At 40.9% G+C, this 15,367-nt stretch overlaps 2 protein-coding genes across 14 annotated transcripts in view; both read right to left on the bottom strand.

The window, feature by feature from the left end:
* Nucleotides 1-2,083: 2,083 nt before the first annotated feature.
* On the bottom strand, nt 2,084-9,189 carry adprhl1 (ADP-ribosylhydrolase like 1). 9 transcript variants are annotated; one of them, XM_027156140.2, is made up of 9 exons: nt 9,015-9,170; nt 8,758-8,794; nt 7,622-8,405; nt 5,998-6,162; nt 5,741-5,866; nt 5,195-5,335; nt 3,784-3,911; nt 2,940-3,072; nt 2,084-2,602 (listed from the first exon to the last, which is right to left on the bottom strand). In XM_027156140.2, the coding sequence occupies exons 3-9, from the start codon at nt 7,833-7,835 to the stop codon at nt 2,433-2,435; spliced, it is 1,077 nt and encodes a 358-aa protein (XP_027011941.1). In that variant the 5' UTR covers nt 7,836-8,405; nt 8,758-8,794; nt 9,015-9,170; the 3' UTR covers nt 2,084-2,432. The 9 variants fall into 9 exon arrangements, with proteins under 9 accessions (XP_027011941.1, XP_027011945.1, XP_047659056.1 ...); XM_027156144.2 differs by having other exon boundaries at nt 7,622-8,322; XM_047803100.1 differs by having other exon boundaries at nt 7,622-7,842.
* A 673-nt stretch (nt 9,190-9,862) lies between these two features.
* Nucleotides 9,863-15,367, bottom strand: part of dcun1d2b (DCN1, defective in cullin neddylation 1, domain containing 2b) — a 9,897-nt gene continuing 4,392 nt past the window's right edge. For all 5 annotated transcript variants that reach the window (XM_027156150.2, XM_027156147.2, XM_027156148.2 and 2 more), the window contains exons 2-7: nt 14,641-14,857; nt 14,144-14,312; nt 13,918-14,048; nt 12,144-12,226; nt 11,776-11,872; nt 9,863-11,695 (exon numbers count right to left, since the gene is read on the bottom strand). In XM_027156150.2, the coding sequence (XP_027011951.1) occupies nt 11,616-11,695; nt 11,776-11,872; nt 12,144-12,226; nt 13,918-14,048; nt 14,144-14,312; nt 14,641-14,815 (735 nt within the window). In that variant the 5' untranslated portion in view covers nt 14,816-14,857 and the 3' untranslated portion in view covers nt 9,863-11,615. The remainder of the gene's footprint in view (nt 11,696-11,775; nt 11,873-12,143; nt 12,227-13,917; nt 14,049-14,143; nt 14,313-14,640; nt 14,858-15,367) is intronic.

Genomic DNA, 15,367 nt, shown 5'->3' with positions numbered 1-15,367 from the left:
TTCCTCATGCTTTTCTGAAGCTGATTATTAATGTTGAGGGATCAGAAGTTGAAAGTATAAGTGAACCGTACAGTCTAAAGTATACGAGTTGTCATCAATGAGGGATCACTATAATAAAATGTTGTGTATTTTGGGGACTCCTTTAATGACTATAGATATGATCCTTCATCATTTGTAAAAGTTGTCTGCTTGATGTCTTCAGACTGCATGAATTGCCTACTGGAATCATTTTATTTAGTATACCTTTTCCTGATGGATGAGGAAATAAGTGTTGTGAGATATGATTATTTACAGTACTTAAGTGCTGTGCTGCTTATTGGGTTTGTCAGAGTAAATAATGATGAAGAGGTCATGGGCTCCAGACTCTCACTGTCTAATATCATGGGCTCACTTACGAGTACATCTGATGATATCTGATGAAAGACAGCTGTTGGAGGTAATGCTCTGCTCTGGGGAATATGATCCACTGGATTTTCGAGGGATTGGGGAAGTATAAATTACCTTTTGGATTTCAACACAAGTACAGAATTTTTGTGTGATGTTGTATTGACATCTTTTACACCTTCACATGAGGAATCTCCATTATTACATGTAAGTAAAGGTCTTTTATGCCAATCATCTTGAGGCCCAATTCGTGAGTGCTGATCTGTAAATTGAACAATCTCTGAAGGATCTCCTGGTGTATCTTATGCTGAATCTGAGAAGGTTCATGGTTTGTAAGTCTGTCTGGTCAGAGCGTGGCACCTCTGTACCCTTTTTATGAAGTTGTAGCTCCAGTAAATGCTGTTCGTGGTAGTGATGTTCCAAACGCTCTCTTATCGAACAGGCCAGTTCAAAAATATCATGGTGTGATAAAACTACAGCTAGATTCCACATCTGTTGGTTCTCCATCACTACTGTAGAAGCCCATATTCAGGCTCAGACTGGGAGTTCACCAAATGTGCAATGAGCCTTTTACTATTACCAAAGGATTTTGCTGTTCCTCTGGTCTATTTCTGTGTATCACTGAGCTGGTACAGTATATTTACTTATCACCTGTCTGTCTTGCTTGTTAAGAATCAATAAATCTGCTTTCTTTTGTTTAGTCACTTTCTTCATCCTAGTCTCATCTAAACATTCTTGCTTCCTAGGATCAATTAATTCATTTCTTTTCCGCATGGTTGACGGCTCCTCGAGCGTTTTCGCCATATCGGACTCATTCTAAGCTGTCTGTCTAAGTCTCTAGTCTTAAGATCCGCATTATTTCAGCTCAGAAGCTGAACATTTAGCGATCATGTCTCGTACCCTAAACTTACCTGCTTGTCCTGTATCACTAATAGGTTTATCTACTTGCTTGATTATGTGAACTGTTTTAAAATTCAAAGTGCCAACTTTCCTGCTATGGGTTAAGGCTTTCTTGGGGTTCGCCAACAGATACTTGGATTGGAGAAGCTGAAAGACAGAGGGTTGATGAACTGCTTATTTCTTGTTATCCTCACTCATGGCGTTCTTTTTTTTCCCTAGCTTTATCTGTGCACATGGACCCAGCCTTGGTTATATATTGCAATATAGAATCCAGAATCCCTCGAAACACTGGACTGTATGAGTGATACAAGACTAGCTGTTTAAGTGTCTCCCCATTGACTGTTATGTTGGTCTCTGGGGCAATGACTCCTTGGAGCCTTTCCTGTTTTGCTCTGTATGAAATAAAAGAGTCCTTCTTTATTCTCAGCGATTCTCAATACAGAGGCTCTTCTTAGCAAAAGCACGGCAGGAATGGGGTTCTGGTTACTGTCCAAGAACCAGACCCTCTGCTGTAAAAGCTGCTTTGTGCATTTGAGATGAATAAAGGTTAGATTTATAGCAGGGACATTAAGGGTTTAGAGAAGGTTTAGATGTTTTTAGGGAGTGAGAGGTCTCACACTACATAATTTCAGACACCGAATCTTTGCCCCAAAGGAGCTTACGAATATCTGAGAAACCTTCAGAGATATAATATCAGTATTCAAAAACTTTACATTGTGCAAATATCCAAGAACATCATGTCGCATGATACTGCAATTAGGAATCAGGTCTTGGTAAGAAATGGAATAACAAAGTAAGGTCTGTTTAAGGGCTTTTCCTTTACATACATATACTGTACATGCACCATAACAAACACAGTACATTTTGCAAAAATTTTACTAGACAAAATCAATCAATACTCCTGGGCAAACTACATAAACGTCTCTTGGGGCAAATAGTCAAAAGTTTTTGTTGACGTAAGTTACACATACTTTGGCATTGAAAAAGCAAAACCTTTTAAAAATAGGTTTAATTCATTTGCATATGTTCTTAGACGAAAATAGCTTATATGGTTATATGATGAAAGGAGGTACAGTAGAAGGGTGTAGTTGTGCAGCTCGGGAATCGTGTGATCTTCCTGTGTGAACAAGGAGGTGAGTAGCTGAGTGTTATTTCTCCATATACTTTTCTGCAGATGCCGTGTGATACAGTTTGGATCCAAGCTCTTCGAGTTTCTCCCTCTTTTCCAGGTTTTGGTACAGTCCTGGTGGCACTTGGTTCAATCCGTAAATCAAGCCATACAGACAGCCAGCAATCAGACCTGTAGCACTGCTCTCTCCTGGAACAGCACAATCATTAAATTTAGCATCAAGATCTCATTATTTGTTTCTAGATGCAAAATATCAGCGGTTTCAATATTTCATTACATTTATACTTTCATTATGTTTACATCTACACGAAAATGATCACAGATTCTGTGTTGATACATCAGAGTTCTTGTTTTGAGCTCAAAACAGCAAATACATATTACAATAAAATTCATACTACTTTATCCACATATCCATATATATATATATATATATATGGATATGTGGATAAAGTAGTATGAATTTCTACTATATATATATATATGATTTTCTAATGAATAAGGTTTTGGGTTAATATCAACACTCCACCTCCATGAAACATGGCCCGTTTGCAGAGCTCGCTCCAGTCTGAGCCTGCAGCCAGCAGAGCATCGTAAGCGATCATAGGTGCATCGTGGCCCCTGTGTCCTCCTCGTCCTTCTGAGCTCCAGCTCTTGTAAACCTGCGAGTGATACAGAATAATTACTTTTACTGACATCTTCATTTAATGCCGGTGATTTTACTTGACAGTCGATAAACTACGGTATGCTTAAGTTGATAACGTCTAATTTACTGTATATTCGAGTTGAATGTGTCTATGAGCATCACAGCTACATTACACTTTCAACTTTTAATGTTAATTAGTTTGTACTTTCATTTAGTCATCTGAAGTAAGTGATTTATCCTGGTCAGAGTCACTGTGGATATGGAGCCTATCCCAGGAGCAATGAGAACAAAGTGAGAAAAGACTTTGGGGCAGATTAAAGCTGGCAATCCACCTACTGGCAGGATGCAGTACTCACCTGTACACACTACTGTACCTTCTGCACCACTTAACCACACCTAGAGTCAGAGTTGCAACAATGTCTGTGCTTAGAGCATAATTATGTACATTTATGATCTCTACTGGTACTATCTGTACAGCCTTTTGTTTGTCAGTGCTTTGCCCATGGGTGTGTGTGTGTGTGTGTGGGTGTGTGTGTGTGAGTGTGTGGATTAAAAGATGATGAAGAAAAGATGAAGTGTACAACCTGTTTACATTTATTACAAGACCATCCCAACACATTCCACTCCACCAACGTCCAGCCCAAACTTAATAATTATAGATTCTATGATACATGGTGAATAATAACTTAAAGTAAATTAAGATGCGATTAAAAGAATTAGGCCTAACCTTATCCGTCTCATCCGCGCTATACGTATTAGGAAAAAGAGGCTTGTTCTGTCCCTCCTCCTCGATCTCTCTCTCCTGCAAATAGAACTGCCACTTGGCTTCAAAGTAAAACCATTTCTCCTGGTACTCTGAAAGAGAGATTATTCTCACAGTCAGCAGATGTTGAGGAAAGTTGTTTCTACTCTATTACATTTCACTGAGAAGCATTAAGGGAATGTAAAGGATTCAGTGGCAACAAAATACCAAAACAAGACCGATTACTCTGCAGGACTAGAGCTCTAAGGTTCAGTGATCATAGAGCTCTAAGGTTCAGTGATCATATGGTCACAAGCCACATTAATAGGAACATCTGGATAGCAATTATCCAATCGGCCGATCGTGTGACAACACAAACTCATGTAAATATACATGTACAATCTGTTTTGCACCTTATAGTATAATATATAATAGATTTACATATATTTACACATATACATATATAAATGCATACTGAATATAATGTGTAGTGCTACTGTAAGGATGCCCAATAGTACACTGTGTGTACTGACTATATGTATGAGCATATTGCACATGTTAACTTGTTGATTTCATTATCTGTTTGTTAATTGTACATATTGTACACACTTATTGCACTGACTATATGTATGAGGAAATTGCAAATTTTTACATGTCAACTCATTATCTATATCTTTATATGTATAACTGTTCTGCAATTTCTGGAGTTTGCTCCTAAGAATTTCACTCACCAAGGCACATGTGCTGTGGTGATGCGACAATAAAAGTAACTTGACTTGACTCTACGTCAAAGATTTAGTCAGCGTTCCCATCAAACATCAGAAAGTGGGAAATTTGTGCTGTGACTTGATGGTGTCAAATAGGCTGTGTGAGTATTCCAGAAAGTTTCATGAATCACATGAAAACATTGATTCAGTCTGACAGGAAGGCAACAGTAACTCAAATAAACACTCTTTGCAAACAAGGTGATCAGAAAAGCATCTCAAAACACAACACATCGAACCATGAGGTTGTTGTCTATATAACCATGTCTATATAACCATGTCTATAATAGCCAAGATAGCACTGTGTACAGGCATTCCTATTAATGTGGCCAGATGAGCACACATCACTTATGTGATATTGAGTAGTGTATTTAGTTCTGTGCTGTTTTATGTAGCTTTGTGTTTAATAAAACACCATGATCCTCTAGGAGGATTGTTTAAGTTCACTGTACTGTATACTTTATATATGTGGTTGAGATATTTAAAAATAAAAGGTTACTGGAAAGATTTCTTGTCAAAAAGTTTTCTTTTTCCATGCAAATTCTTACATGGTGGGATTCATATATATATATTGTATGTATATTGTATTTAGTTACATAGATTGTATGACACATTGTTCTCAGGTTCCTAACCTGCCATGTGGCGTATCGTCTTCCTGCAGTAATCTTCAGCCTTTGGGATCACCTTCATGAGATCACGGCCCCAGGTCACTACCGGCTTGCCTTGGATGGCATATGAGGCAAACAGGGCAGTACAAAGAGATCCCAAAAACCCTGCACATCAAACCAGAGCCTTAGCTTCCAGTCTAGATTTTATTAATGACTATAATATTATATCAACTGTTTTATTCATATGTATAGTACAGTACAGTAATTAATGACATTGTTGCCTTTATGAGTTTCTCTAAAAAATGCTTTCGATCCAACAATCAGGAAGCCTTGCCTGTCAATCACACATCTTGGTCTAGCATTCAGGTGCTCCAGCCTTGGCTGCATGTATGTGTGTGTTTTGGGGGTGTTGCTTTAAATGGACTGCAAGAGGAAGGATACATTTCCAAACAGCTAGCTAATTCCCACTTACGTAAATCTAACTATATACTTGAGAATGAAGACTGGACCAAACAACTGGAACCGGCTAGTTTCTCGACTAGTTATGATTCTATACGAACCATGTGGTACCTATAGGGTGGTTGTGGGTCATCCGGCCTATTTCGATGCTCACTTCCACTAAAGTTTCCAGTCTTTCAGGCTGCCAGTAGCGCATACCCACACACATAGTCTTTGTAGCGGCTCCAAAACCAGAACCTGTAAACAACGGTAAGTAAACATATTGTCAGGATAACTAATAATAAATACAAAGCAAAGTAAATAGCAGATATGCTACAGGCCTGGATCACTGCTATGGATGAAGATTCGTCCTTTTCCTTCAACGGTACCTTTTTCATTAAACGGTGTGTGCCAGGCCAGCAGGTAGTTGTCAGGTTTGAGGAAGGAACAAGCTTCGACCGTGCTCGGATCAGGAGTTCGACCTTGAAGGGACACCGTGGCTGCCACAAAGAGCCGCACAACCTCTCTGTACAAGTCTTCCAGACCCCAGTAATCTAAACAGCAGTGTAGACAGATTGTTACAGTTTCCCCACTTTTTGCAAAATGATGTCAAAACACCATAGAACGGTGAACTGGTTTCTGCTACATCTCTGGGATTTTCATGCTGTCATGTGGTATTATCGTGCTTGGCATTCCAGGCAACTGAGTCATAGTGTGTCAGTCTAAATTTAGCAATGTGTATGAGGCGGTTAAAGAGGGACACTTTCAGGGCATTACTGGGGCTCATCAGTGGCCACACACCCTCTATTTCATCTGTCCATATCCTTGAACAGAACTCATATATCGACCCAGCAGGCTTAGGGATTCTGCTGATGTGAACTTAAAACATTGAAGAGCTGTGGATGTGATTAGGTGAGATCTAATTACACTGCATTATTTTTCATTCGGAATTGAATTTGAATGAACAGAGAATCCTAGAGTCTGTCCTGGTTCCAAATAGGACAACCACAGAAGTTTGAATGACCTGCTGATAATACCGGTCCAGTGGGCCACCATCTTCCACTTTGGGGTCAAGGACCAAGTTCTATTCTCAGCTTGATGACAAATCTGTTCATATAGAGAAGACAACTGCAGTTGTATGATACAGGATGATAAGTACTGAGTTTAAGCCTTAGGTTTTAAGGGATTAATGACAGGGTTATCTATAACTCGAATAATGCCTCGCTACAAGTGCATCTACAGATGAAACGATTCAAATTCCATTGTGGTTTTGGTGGCACACGGAGATAAGCAGGAGATAACAGGACCCAGGGCATGTGTTATTGTTGTGAATGCACGTGTTTGAACCTCAGCAACTGTTTATGAGACTGTTTATGAGATCAAATGTCTGCCTGGGTCACGAATCTCCAGGGATAACGAAGAGAATGTGACCTGGAAAGATTACGCTGAGACTTATTTCCTGCTATATATGGCAAATAATTCCGGACTCTATCGAAGATCTTCAGCAAGACCGTACACAGTACGTTTAGCATTAAAGTTAACTTCCTTCTAAAGAAATCAGTAAGAAAACATTAAGGCCAGGTTTAAAATGTATTAGTATTTATTTGAAAACATGAAAAGAAAGATTCAAAATCACATGTCCATAGATCTTAATAAGAGCAGGCTACGATTAATTCTTCGATGAAAATGATTTTATTTATTACATTTAATTATTAAAAGCAGTCACAATAGAGAGGCTGAAGTCAGATTATTATAAATGTTATAGGTGTGAAATTGAACATTGGCCAGATCTAAACAGCTAAAAGTTCTGATTCCTTATATATTATATTTTAACCTTAAACTCATTGCTTATTGACTTATTCATCATAAAACCTGTTATATATTAACTTATAAAAGGTTCAGTGAAACTCTAAGCTTGAACAGTAAATCTCGACCCAGTGACAAGTTAACGTGTTTCATGCAATCATGCTCTTCTTGTGCAGTTATGTGTCGCGGCTAGGAACACATTCATACCTGAAATAAGGGCCTCTGCTGTGGTCATGTGCATCAGAGCTCCATCACTCAAAGGCCAGTTTTCTGGATCTAGTTTCAGGGCTGTCAGTCCTCCGAGATCGGAGAGCTCTTTCTGTATCTGACACCCTGACATGCAGCTTTCCCACCGGCCTTTGCGGTATCCCAAAGAGTCTCCCACTGCACTCAGGAGCATTGCAGCCTGGAATTTCTCCATCAAGCACCTTTTCAAACCCCAAAAAAAAACACAGGCACAAGTAGTAGCTAGCGTTCCTGGCTATATGTTAGACGGGACACTACAAGAGACTGCAATGCCTACCTTTAACAGGATTAGCGTTTCAGATTGGGCTTCACTACCTCAGTGTCCAACAGCTCTACAGAGTACAGCTTGACCAAAAACTAGAAAATACCCCTACCTCTGCCCCCTTCCGGTCACTGTTCCAAATCACAAGGCCCCGATTCATCTCTCCCTCTCTTTCTTTCTCTCTCTCTCTCTCTCTCTCTCTCTCTCTCTCTCTCTCACTCACACACACACACACACACAAAACCAGCAGGCTCTTATCACCAAGCCTTCTTTGTGTTGCTGTGATCAGGTGTCTCCTAAAAAGGCAATCCCCACCGCACCATAGCGAGAGTCCAGAATCCAGCAGCTGGTACAGGATCGGCGCTAACTGCCCTCCCAAAGCCACAGACAAGAATGGAGTCTTAGCAAAGAGAGACAAAGGGAGTCATCACACTCCATACTGTACAGTGCCTTGAATACATTTTGCAGTCTTTCAGTCTGGAACTGAAAAAAGAATGTCAGATGTTAGGAATATATGGATAAAAATAGCCCATAATATTGGAGGAAACCGATATAATTTACAGTTGTGATTATATAAATATTCCCTCCCATTGAGCCAACAGATAAATTAGATCTGGTGAAGCTAGTTTCAGAGTGTACCACCAAAGCTACACAGGATTGGGCACCAGTCATAATCCCAGGATAGCCAATCTGCCACTGCTGGGCCCTTGATGAAGGCCCTTAAATGCTCAGATGCATTAAGAAAGATAAATCTAAGGTAGTCTGGTTAAGAGCGTCTGCTTAACGGCATAAATGAGCATGTTAAGACAGGCAAGATGTGAAGACTGATGTTTACCAATGTCCTCTATCCAATCTGCAGATCTTGAGCAATTCTGACAAAAGAAATGACCAAAAATATTAAGTTACAAAAAACTTCATTTCAGCCATCTTGGGTTCTACCTATTATTAATGTTGAATGAATGAATGAATGAATGAATGAATGAATGAATGAGGGGCAAATACGTATTTCCGATCACTTTCTATTGCCTTTTAACCATGTGTCACAGTAAAATATATTTAATACTTTCAAAATGTTAGATTTTTTTCTCTTACATATTTTGATCACCGTGTAACAGCTACCAACCAGTGAGGGTTTTTATGGTCTGGTCTTCATCAGCAATCATTTGAAGACTTCAGCAGGAAGGAATTAAGTATTGGGTCTGTAGTGTTGACTACAGGCATCTCAGGCATCATCGGGCATCGAGGCAGGATACACCCTTGACGGAGTGCCAACCCATCGCAGGGCACACACACACACACTCATTCACACACACACACAAAACAAACAATTTTCCAGAGATGCCAATCAACCTACCATGCATATCTTTGGACCGGGGGAGGAAACCGGAGTACCTGGAGGGAACCCGCGAGGCAAGGGGAGAACATGTAAACTCCACACACACAAGGCGGAGGTGGGAATCGAACCCCCAACCCTGGAGGTGTGAGGCGAACGTGCTAACCACTAAGCCACCGTGCCCCCCCTCCCCCCTTCTTTAAACATAACACATTAAATTTTTTTATGCTTACGTATAAGCACTTGGGGTATTTCAGAGCAGGAATAGGTTGACTATCACCATTTAATATGAAGATAGTTTCTATGGAACTTTTCTATGAATATATTGCCCCTAGTAGGCAAAGTAAAACAAATAATCCTGCTTTCCTCAGGACAGTCATTATCCACCGCTGTAAAGTAAAAAAAAAGATATACAATGCCGAACACGAACACAATCAAAACAGGAGGAAATTCCATATTTTGGCCCTGTTGTTTGGGCAAAAGCTTTGCTGTCATACTACCTGGAGACCTTGTTAGACATCACGAGTGTAAGTCATAAATGCAAACAGTGGACTCTAAATTCACTTACGTGGATCATATTACAAAAAAATGGTCTCGGTCTCGGAGATTTTTGTTAAAAACATGCTTTATTTAACACCCTTTATACTCCACAGTCAAATGAACAGGTGTCGATTCGACGATGGAGATTCGCCATTTGTTTTTTTTCCCCCTTTTAAATAAATTTTATTTACAAATGCAATAATACTGATTTGCTGAGCTGAACTCGATTATGTGGGACTCAACACTCGAAAACACTCTGCAAAGCGTACCGCGTGAGAATAATCCTGCTTTCCTCAGGACAGAAATAAAAAAGTGACATTAAACTGGACAAACATGGCAATCTGTGAACAAGTGAGGCAAACCAGAACACCATAGCACCTTGTCCAGAAGTCTGGAAGAAATCTAGAATAATGTAGAACAATCGAGAACATACTGTAGACTTTAGTGTGTGCATGAGGAAAAAAAAAAACAACAACAACAGTATGAACTAAAAATCCACTCGCGCTCCAGGTTAGTGTTTTTAAATCCTTTACGTCTATAAAAGGAGTCGGATATTTTTCTAGATGACCTATTTGATCGCATTTGGACGTCGTACCCCTTTCTATATGTTTTCCACGACGTTTCTGTCCGTACCACAGTAAGAGTGTAATCAGTCCATTCAGGATTTCCTGATTTTGCAATCATTTAAATTAATGCAAAAATCTGCGATATTCTGAGGAAGTTTTCAAAATGATGACAGATTTGCGGCAGATTTGGGCAGAGACGTGTTCTGTGATGTGAACGGAAGATACGGTACATTCGTTCAAATTTCTGGAACACGAGTACAGCTATAACACAGTCATTACATCAGTGACTTCAATTTGCAATTTCACCAAATCATGTAGTTAAACAAAAACAACAACAAAATCAGAGACAATCATAAATTTTGATAAAAGTTGCAAAATCAGGCACTTTTGGCTACGAAAAACGAAACAAAAACGAGTGAAATCCTGGAGGGACTGAGCAGCAATATGGCGTGTCTGCTGGTGTTCTGAGCATCGCTGCTTTCTTACGTCATGATCATGAACCGTTAACCTGGACAACTTATAGAAACCTATTTGTAACATTGCGCAATAAAACCTGTATATGATTCTGCTTCAACGACAAAGATCCTGTGTTTTTTGTTTTTTTTTCCCAGGCTTAAAACGTCAATCCGCTGCAAACGACCCGGCCGCCGTCTTCGTCGTGCTGTACTCCAGCGCTCTCAGGTTTCAGCCTTGGCACTTGAGATCCTACTGCAATGCGACATCTTCCATGTGCAGACTGCTAGATGGTTAAATCGTCATTTCTGAATGTGTCTCCATCAACGGCTTTGATGGGAATATTCTAAAGAAGCTGATATTGATTTTGATATTGGTGCTGATATTGGTTGGAAAGGAAAAAAAAAAAAGGGCAGCCAAAACACACACACATTCAAATCCATCCTCCTCCTCCATCATTTCCATCTTTGTTGTGATATTTCAGTTTTCAGTCAGGTTCAAAAAGCTGCGTGAAAACAACTGACTGGAAACTTTGACGTCATCACCTCAAAGCTGAGGCGACTCAACGTTCCTCCACGTCACTGTCGCCCCCTGGTGGTGAAGCCCACTATGCGTCCGGACATGTCCCGACGCGGCGTGTTCAGCTCTGCATTGTACTACACTTTCCTCGTGTTTGGTAGCACAGACGCACATCTTTAAAGTCTTGCATTGTCTTTGTTTTTTTTTTCTATTTAAATAAATTTTGATATAAAAATGTCAAACAGAGAGAGGTCACTTCTCTCTCCGAGAGGAAAGTGGTGATTATACGTTTTTGCGCTTGCCTGCTGTAATGATTGGACGAGCAAACTCCACAAAGTCGTCTATGAGGACGGGCCACGCCCCTGAAACGTGAGAGAGAAAGATTTAACTTAAATCCTTGATGGAAGCGAGTGTTTGTGTGTATAGAAACGGCTCGGCTCACCTTCCTCGTCATAGTTCGACATATCGTCTGCAATCATGTTTCCGAAGTCTAACAGAAGATTCCACGTGTCTTTAGGGATCGAGCGCTTGTGATGCTCCTTCATATGAGAGAAGAAAAAAATAATAATACATATCGACGTAAAGATATTAACAGCGCTCGTGTGAGCAAGGTTGAAGAGCTTGTGCTAGTGTAGAGCTTTAATCCCACTACGTTGCTGTAAACCTTTCCGTCTGGCTGTTTTCTTGAGCGAGCAGCGTTGAAGATCTGGATCTGGTGTAATTGGCTACATTCTTTTGAATATTATTAGCACTCTTACTGTCATTTATCGCTTCTATATTTTTGATGCGTTTTTGTTTTTCTTTACTTACCAGCAGGAACGTGTTCCAGAGGTCCAGAAACTTAAAGCGGCCGGTCAGAACCAGGTTCCAATAAGCTACAGCCATCTCTAAGTCTGAACAGAGATGATAGAGAGAGGGAAGTGAAGGACAAGTGTTACGAGAGAAGACACTGAGACGAGAGAGAGAGAGAGATCAGGCAGAGGAAACGCACATCTCTGGGAAAAAAAACGCAAGATCTGACAGGGAAACGGCTGTGACCAACTTGCAATGTGACCTGTACGGTTCAATATAGCGCTTTTAACAGTATGGACAAAATAAATGGATAGAACTTTTAAATTTATATATTTATCCCTAAACAGTTCTCTGGTTGCCCAGCAGCAGGATCTCTTGCTCTTACTGCTCATGTCTGATTCTGGAGCAGGGAACAAACCTAGAAACTGACGGTTTAACCATCAGTGCCGGTCTCAAGCCCGGATAAACTGGGAGACTTGGGTCAGGAAGAAAAACCAACAACAACAAAGCATTTCCTAGAATTAATAAATAGAAAATTCTAAAAACCTAAAAGATATGCTGCTATACTAGTAAAACCTAAATGCTGAGTAAACATTCATTCATTCATTTTCTACCGCTTATCCGAACTACCTCGGGTCACGGGGAGCCTGTGCTCTGGCACTCAGGCGTCATCGGGCATCGAGGCAGGATACACCCTGGACGGAGTACCAACCCATCACAGGGCACACACACACCACTCTCATTCACTCACACACACACACACACACACACACACACACACACACACACACACACTACAGACAATTTTCCAGAGATGCCAATCAACCTACCATGCATGTCTTTGGACCGGGGGAGGAAACCGGCGTACCCGGAGGAAACCCCCGAGGCACGAGGAGAACATGCAAACTCCACACACACAAAGCGGAAGTGGGAATCGAACCCCCAACCCTAGAGGTGTGAGACAAACGTGTTAACTACTACTAAGCCACCGTGCCCCCTGCTGAGTAAACATTTCACACATATTTAAATTTATTTTGAGCAATTGAGAGTTAAGGGCCTTGCTCAGGGGCCCGGCAGTATCTAGGATTTGAACTCACAAGCTTCCCAAGAGTAGTCCAACACCTTACCCACAAGGCTACCACATCCCCACAGACCATGAAGCTGCTCTGTTTTCACCGCTGTTAGTGTTTAGTCTTAACTGGAGCGTCGTATGAGAAATACCACCACCACACGAGCCCCACAGAAACATCACATATATTTTTGAATCATTTCACACTGAATCTAAGTAAACGTGTATTAACAATTCAGCGTTAAGTGTTAAATCAACTCCGCTTTCGTTGGCTTCTTTTTCTCTTGAATGGGAACAGGATGAAAGTGACACGATTGTGGATTTTGATTCCCTGCCCAGAAATTAGCGCAAAGTGTGAAATATTAAGAGGAGCTTGCAATTTTTCAAAATAACCACAAGTTTTCTACGGAATTGATCCGAGACACGTCTTGTGACGTCACCACACCACACATTCGGTACGAAGCCCTGTTTAGATTCACGTGTGTTGAACAAGAGTGCATCTTGAACAGAACGTCATTACGTGTGTCTCAGTAGAAGGAGTTTAAATAAGAATCATGCGCTTGAGATTTCACTGATTCAAATAGCAGGAAAAAAAATTGCACAAAAATCTCTAAAAAGTTGCATAATAAATTTGACATTTTTGGAGGACAAGGAAAAAAAAACAAGTAAAGCAAAGCAGAGTCAAACATTTTTAGCCATAACAATCGTTTGCGTGACTCTTACCTAAGCCTTTCTGTCCAGGATTCTTGGCAAAATTGAAAGTAAACTGGTAGAAATCCTTAAACTTTCCAGAGTCTTTCAGATCCTGTTCTAACCTGGGTAAGATGGCCTTCAGTTTATCAGGACTGTCACAGCTGGAGACAGAGAGGCAGGTGAAGATCAGACTGCGAACTGGACATCACTAGAAATTTAGGCAATTAAATGATGACTGAGGTTTAAAAAGTCTTACCCCAGCTCCGACATGCCATCCACGAACTCTTTCCGGCTGAATTCGCACTGTGTCGCCGCCCGGAACTTCCAGGCCACCACCAGGATGCTCATGCTGGCTGGATCCAGTGTGAGATCATCACAGAACTGCTGGATCCCATCGATGCCAATTTTACTCTCATCCTGAGGGTCTGCAGGAGAACTTACAGGGGTTATTATTCAGTCCTTTTGTTGGCAAAAATGGATGCAATGCAAACATGGCGATAATCATTCGGAGGAGCTTGTTAATCTTTTCAGACACCATGTGACATCACGACGCCCTCTTTGACTCCTGTGAGTACAGCTAACGTTAACAGTAATTGCATTTCAGTTCACTTTTATTTGTAGAACGCTTTCAACATCGTCACAGAGCAGCGTTACAGAAATACGGAAATTCGGGACATAAAGGTTTAGTTGAGTTGGAGACCCGATAGAATTTCCGATCCTTCGTCGGTTGTGACGAACCCAAACATAACGTACCCTTGTAGCGGTTATAAAGCTGCTCCAGCTTCTTGCGGTCCACGGTGGTTTTCATGGATTCCTTATAGTAGAGATCTGGGTTCTGGAAGTAGTTGTCTGTTGCCACTTCTAGTTTCCAGTCATTCTGAGTGAGGCAGTAGACGGCTGTCCTCTCGCCGGCCTGAGTGAAGGACATAAACTGACGAACCTTCTCTTTCTGTGATGACTTCAGCTTATGCTGTGGGTTAAACACAACACACACACACACACACACACACACACAAGATCGATTAGTCACATTACTACAGTGTAATAAAGACCCGTAATAAAGAGATGGCACGTATCAGATTCCCACTGATTCTACATCGTCATGGCTAAATGCTGATTGATGCAGGATCGCCGGAGTGTCAATTTAAAGGTGGGGTGCAAGCACGATGTTCGAAAGCCAATGTCTGACATTAGAAATCACCAAAACAAACACGCCCCTAACCCATATGGGTGTCACCCCTGTTTTGATAGCTCCGCCTCACACATACATACGTAACCCAGGCAACTCTTATGGCGGAACCTGCTGGGGCAGCTGGACGAGGGGAGATTTGTATTAATAAATGAACACAATGAGTAATACTATGGTAATACAGATGTGTTTTTGCAGTACTGTGTGTTGTACCGTGAAAAAGGTTTCGCTCCGTTTCACACGGAAGAAGATGTTCAACACCTAGAACCCGAGGCAGAGGTAACGGCAGGT

The sequence above is a fragment of the Tachysurus fulvidraco genome, chromosome 18 (assembly GCF_022655615.1).
Source record: "Tachysurus fulvidraco isolate hzauxx_2018 chromosome 18, HZAU_PFXX_2.0, whole genome shotgun sequence".
In the NCBI taxonomy this organism is placed as follows: Eukaryota; Metazoa; Chordata; class Actinopteri; order Siluriformes; family Bagridae; genus Tachysurus; species Tachysurus fulvidraco.
This window is presented reverse-complemented; position numbering and strand designations above follow the sequence as displayed.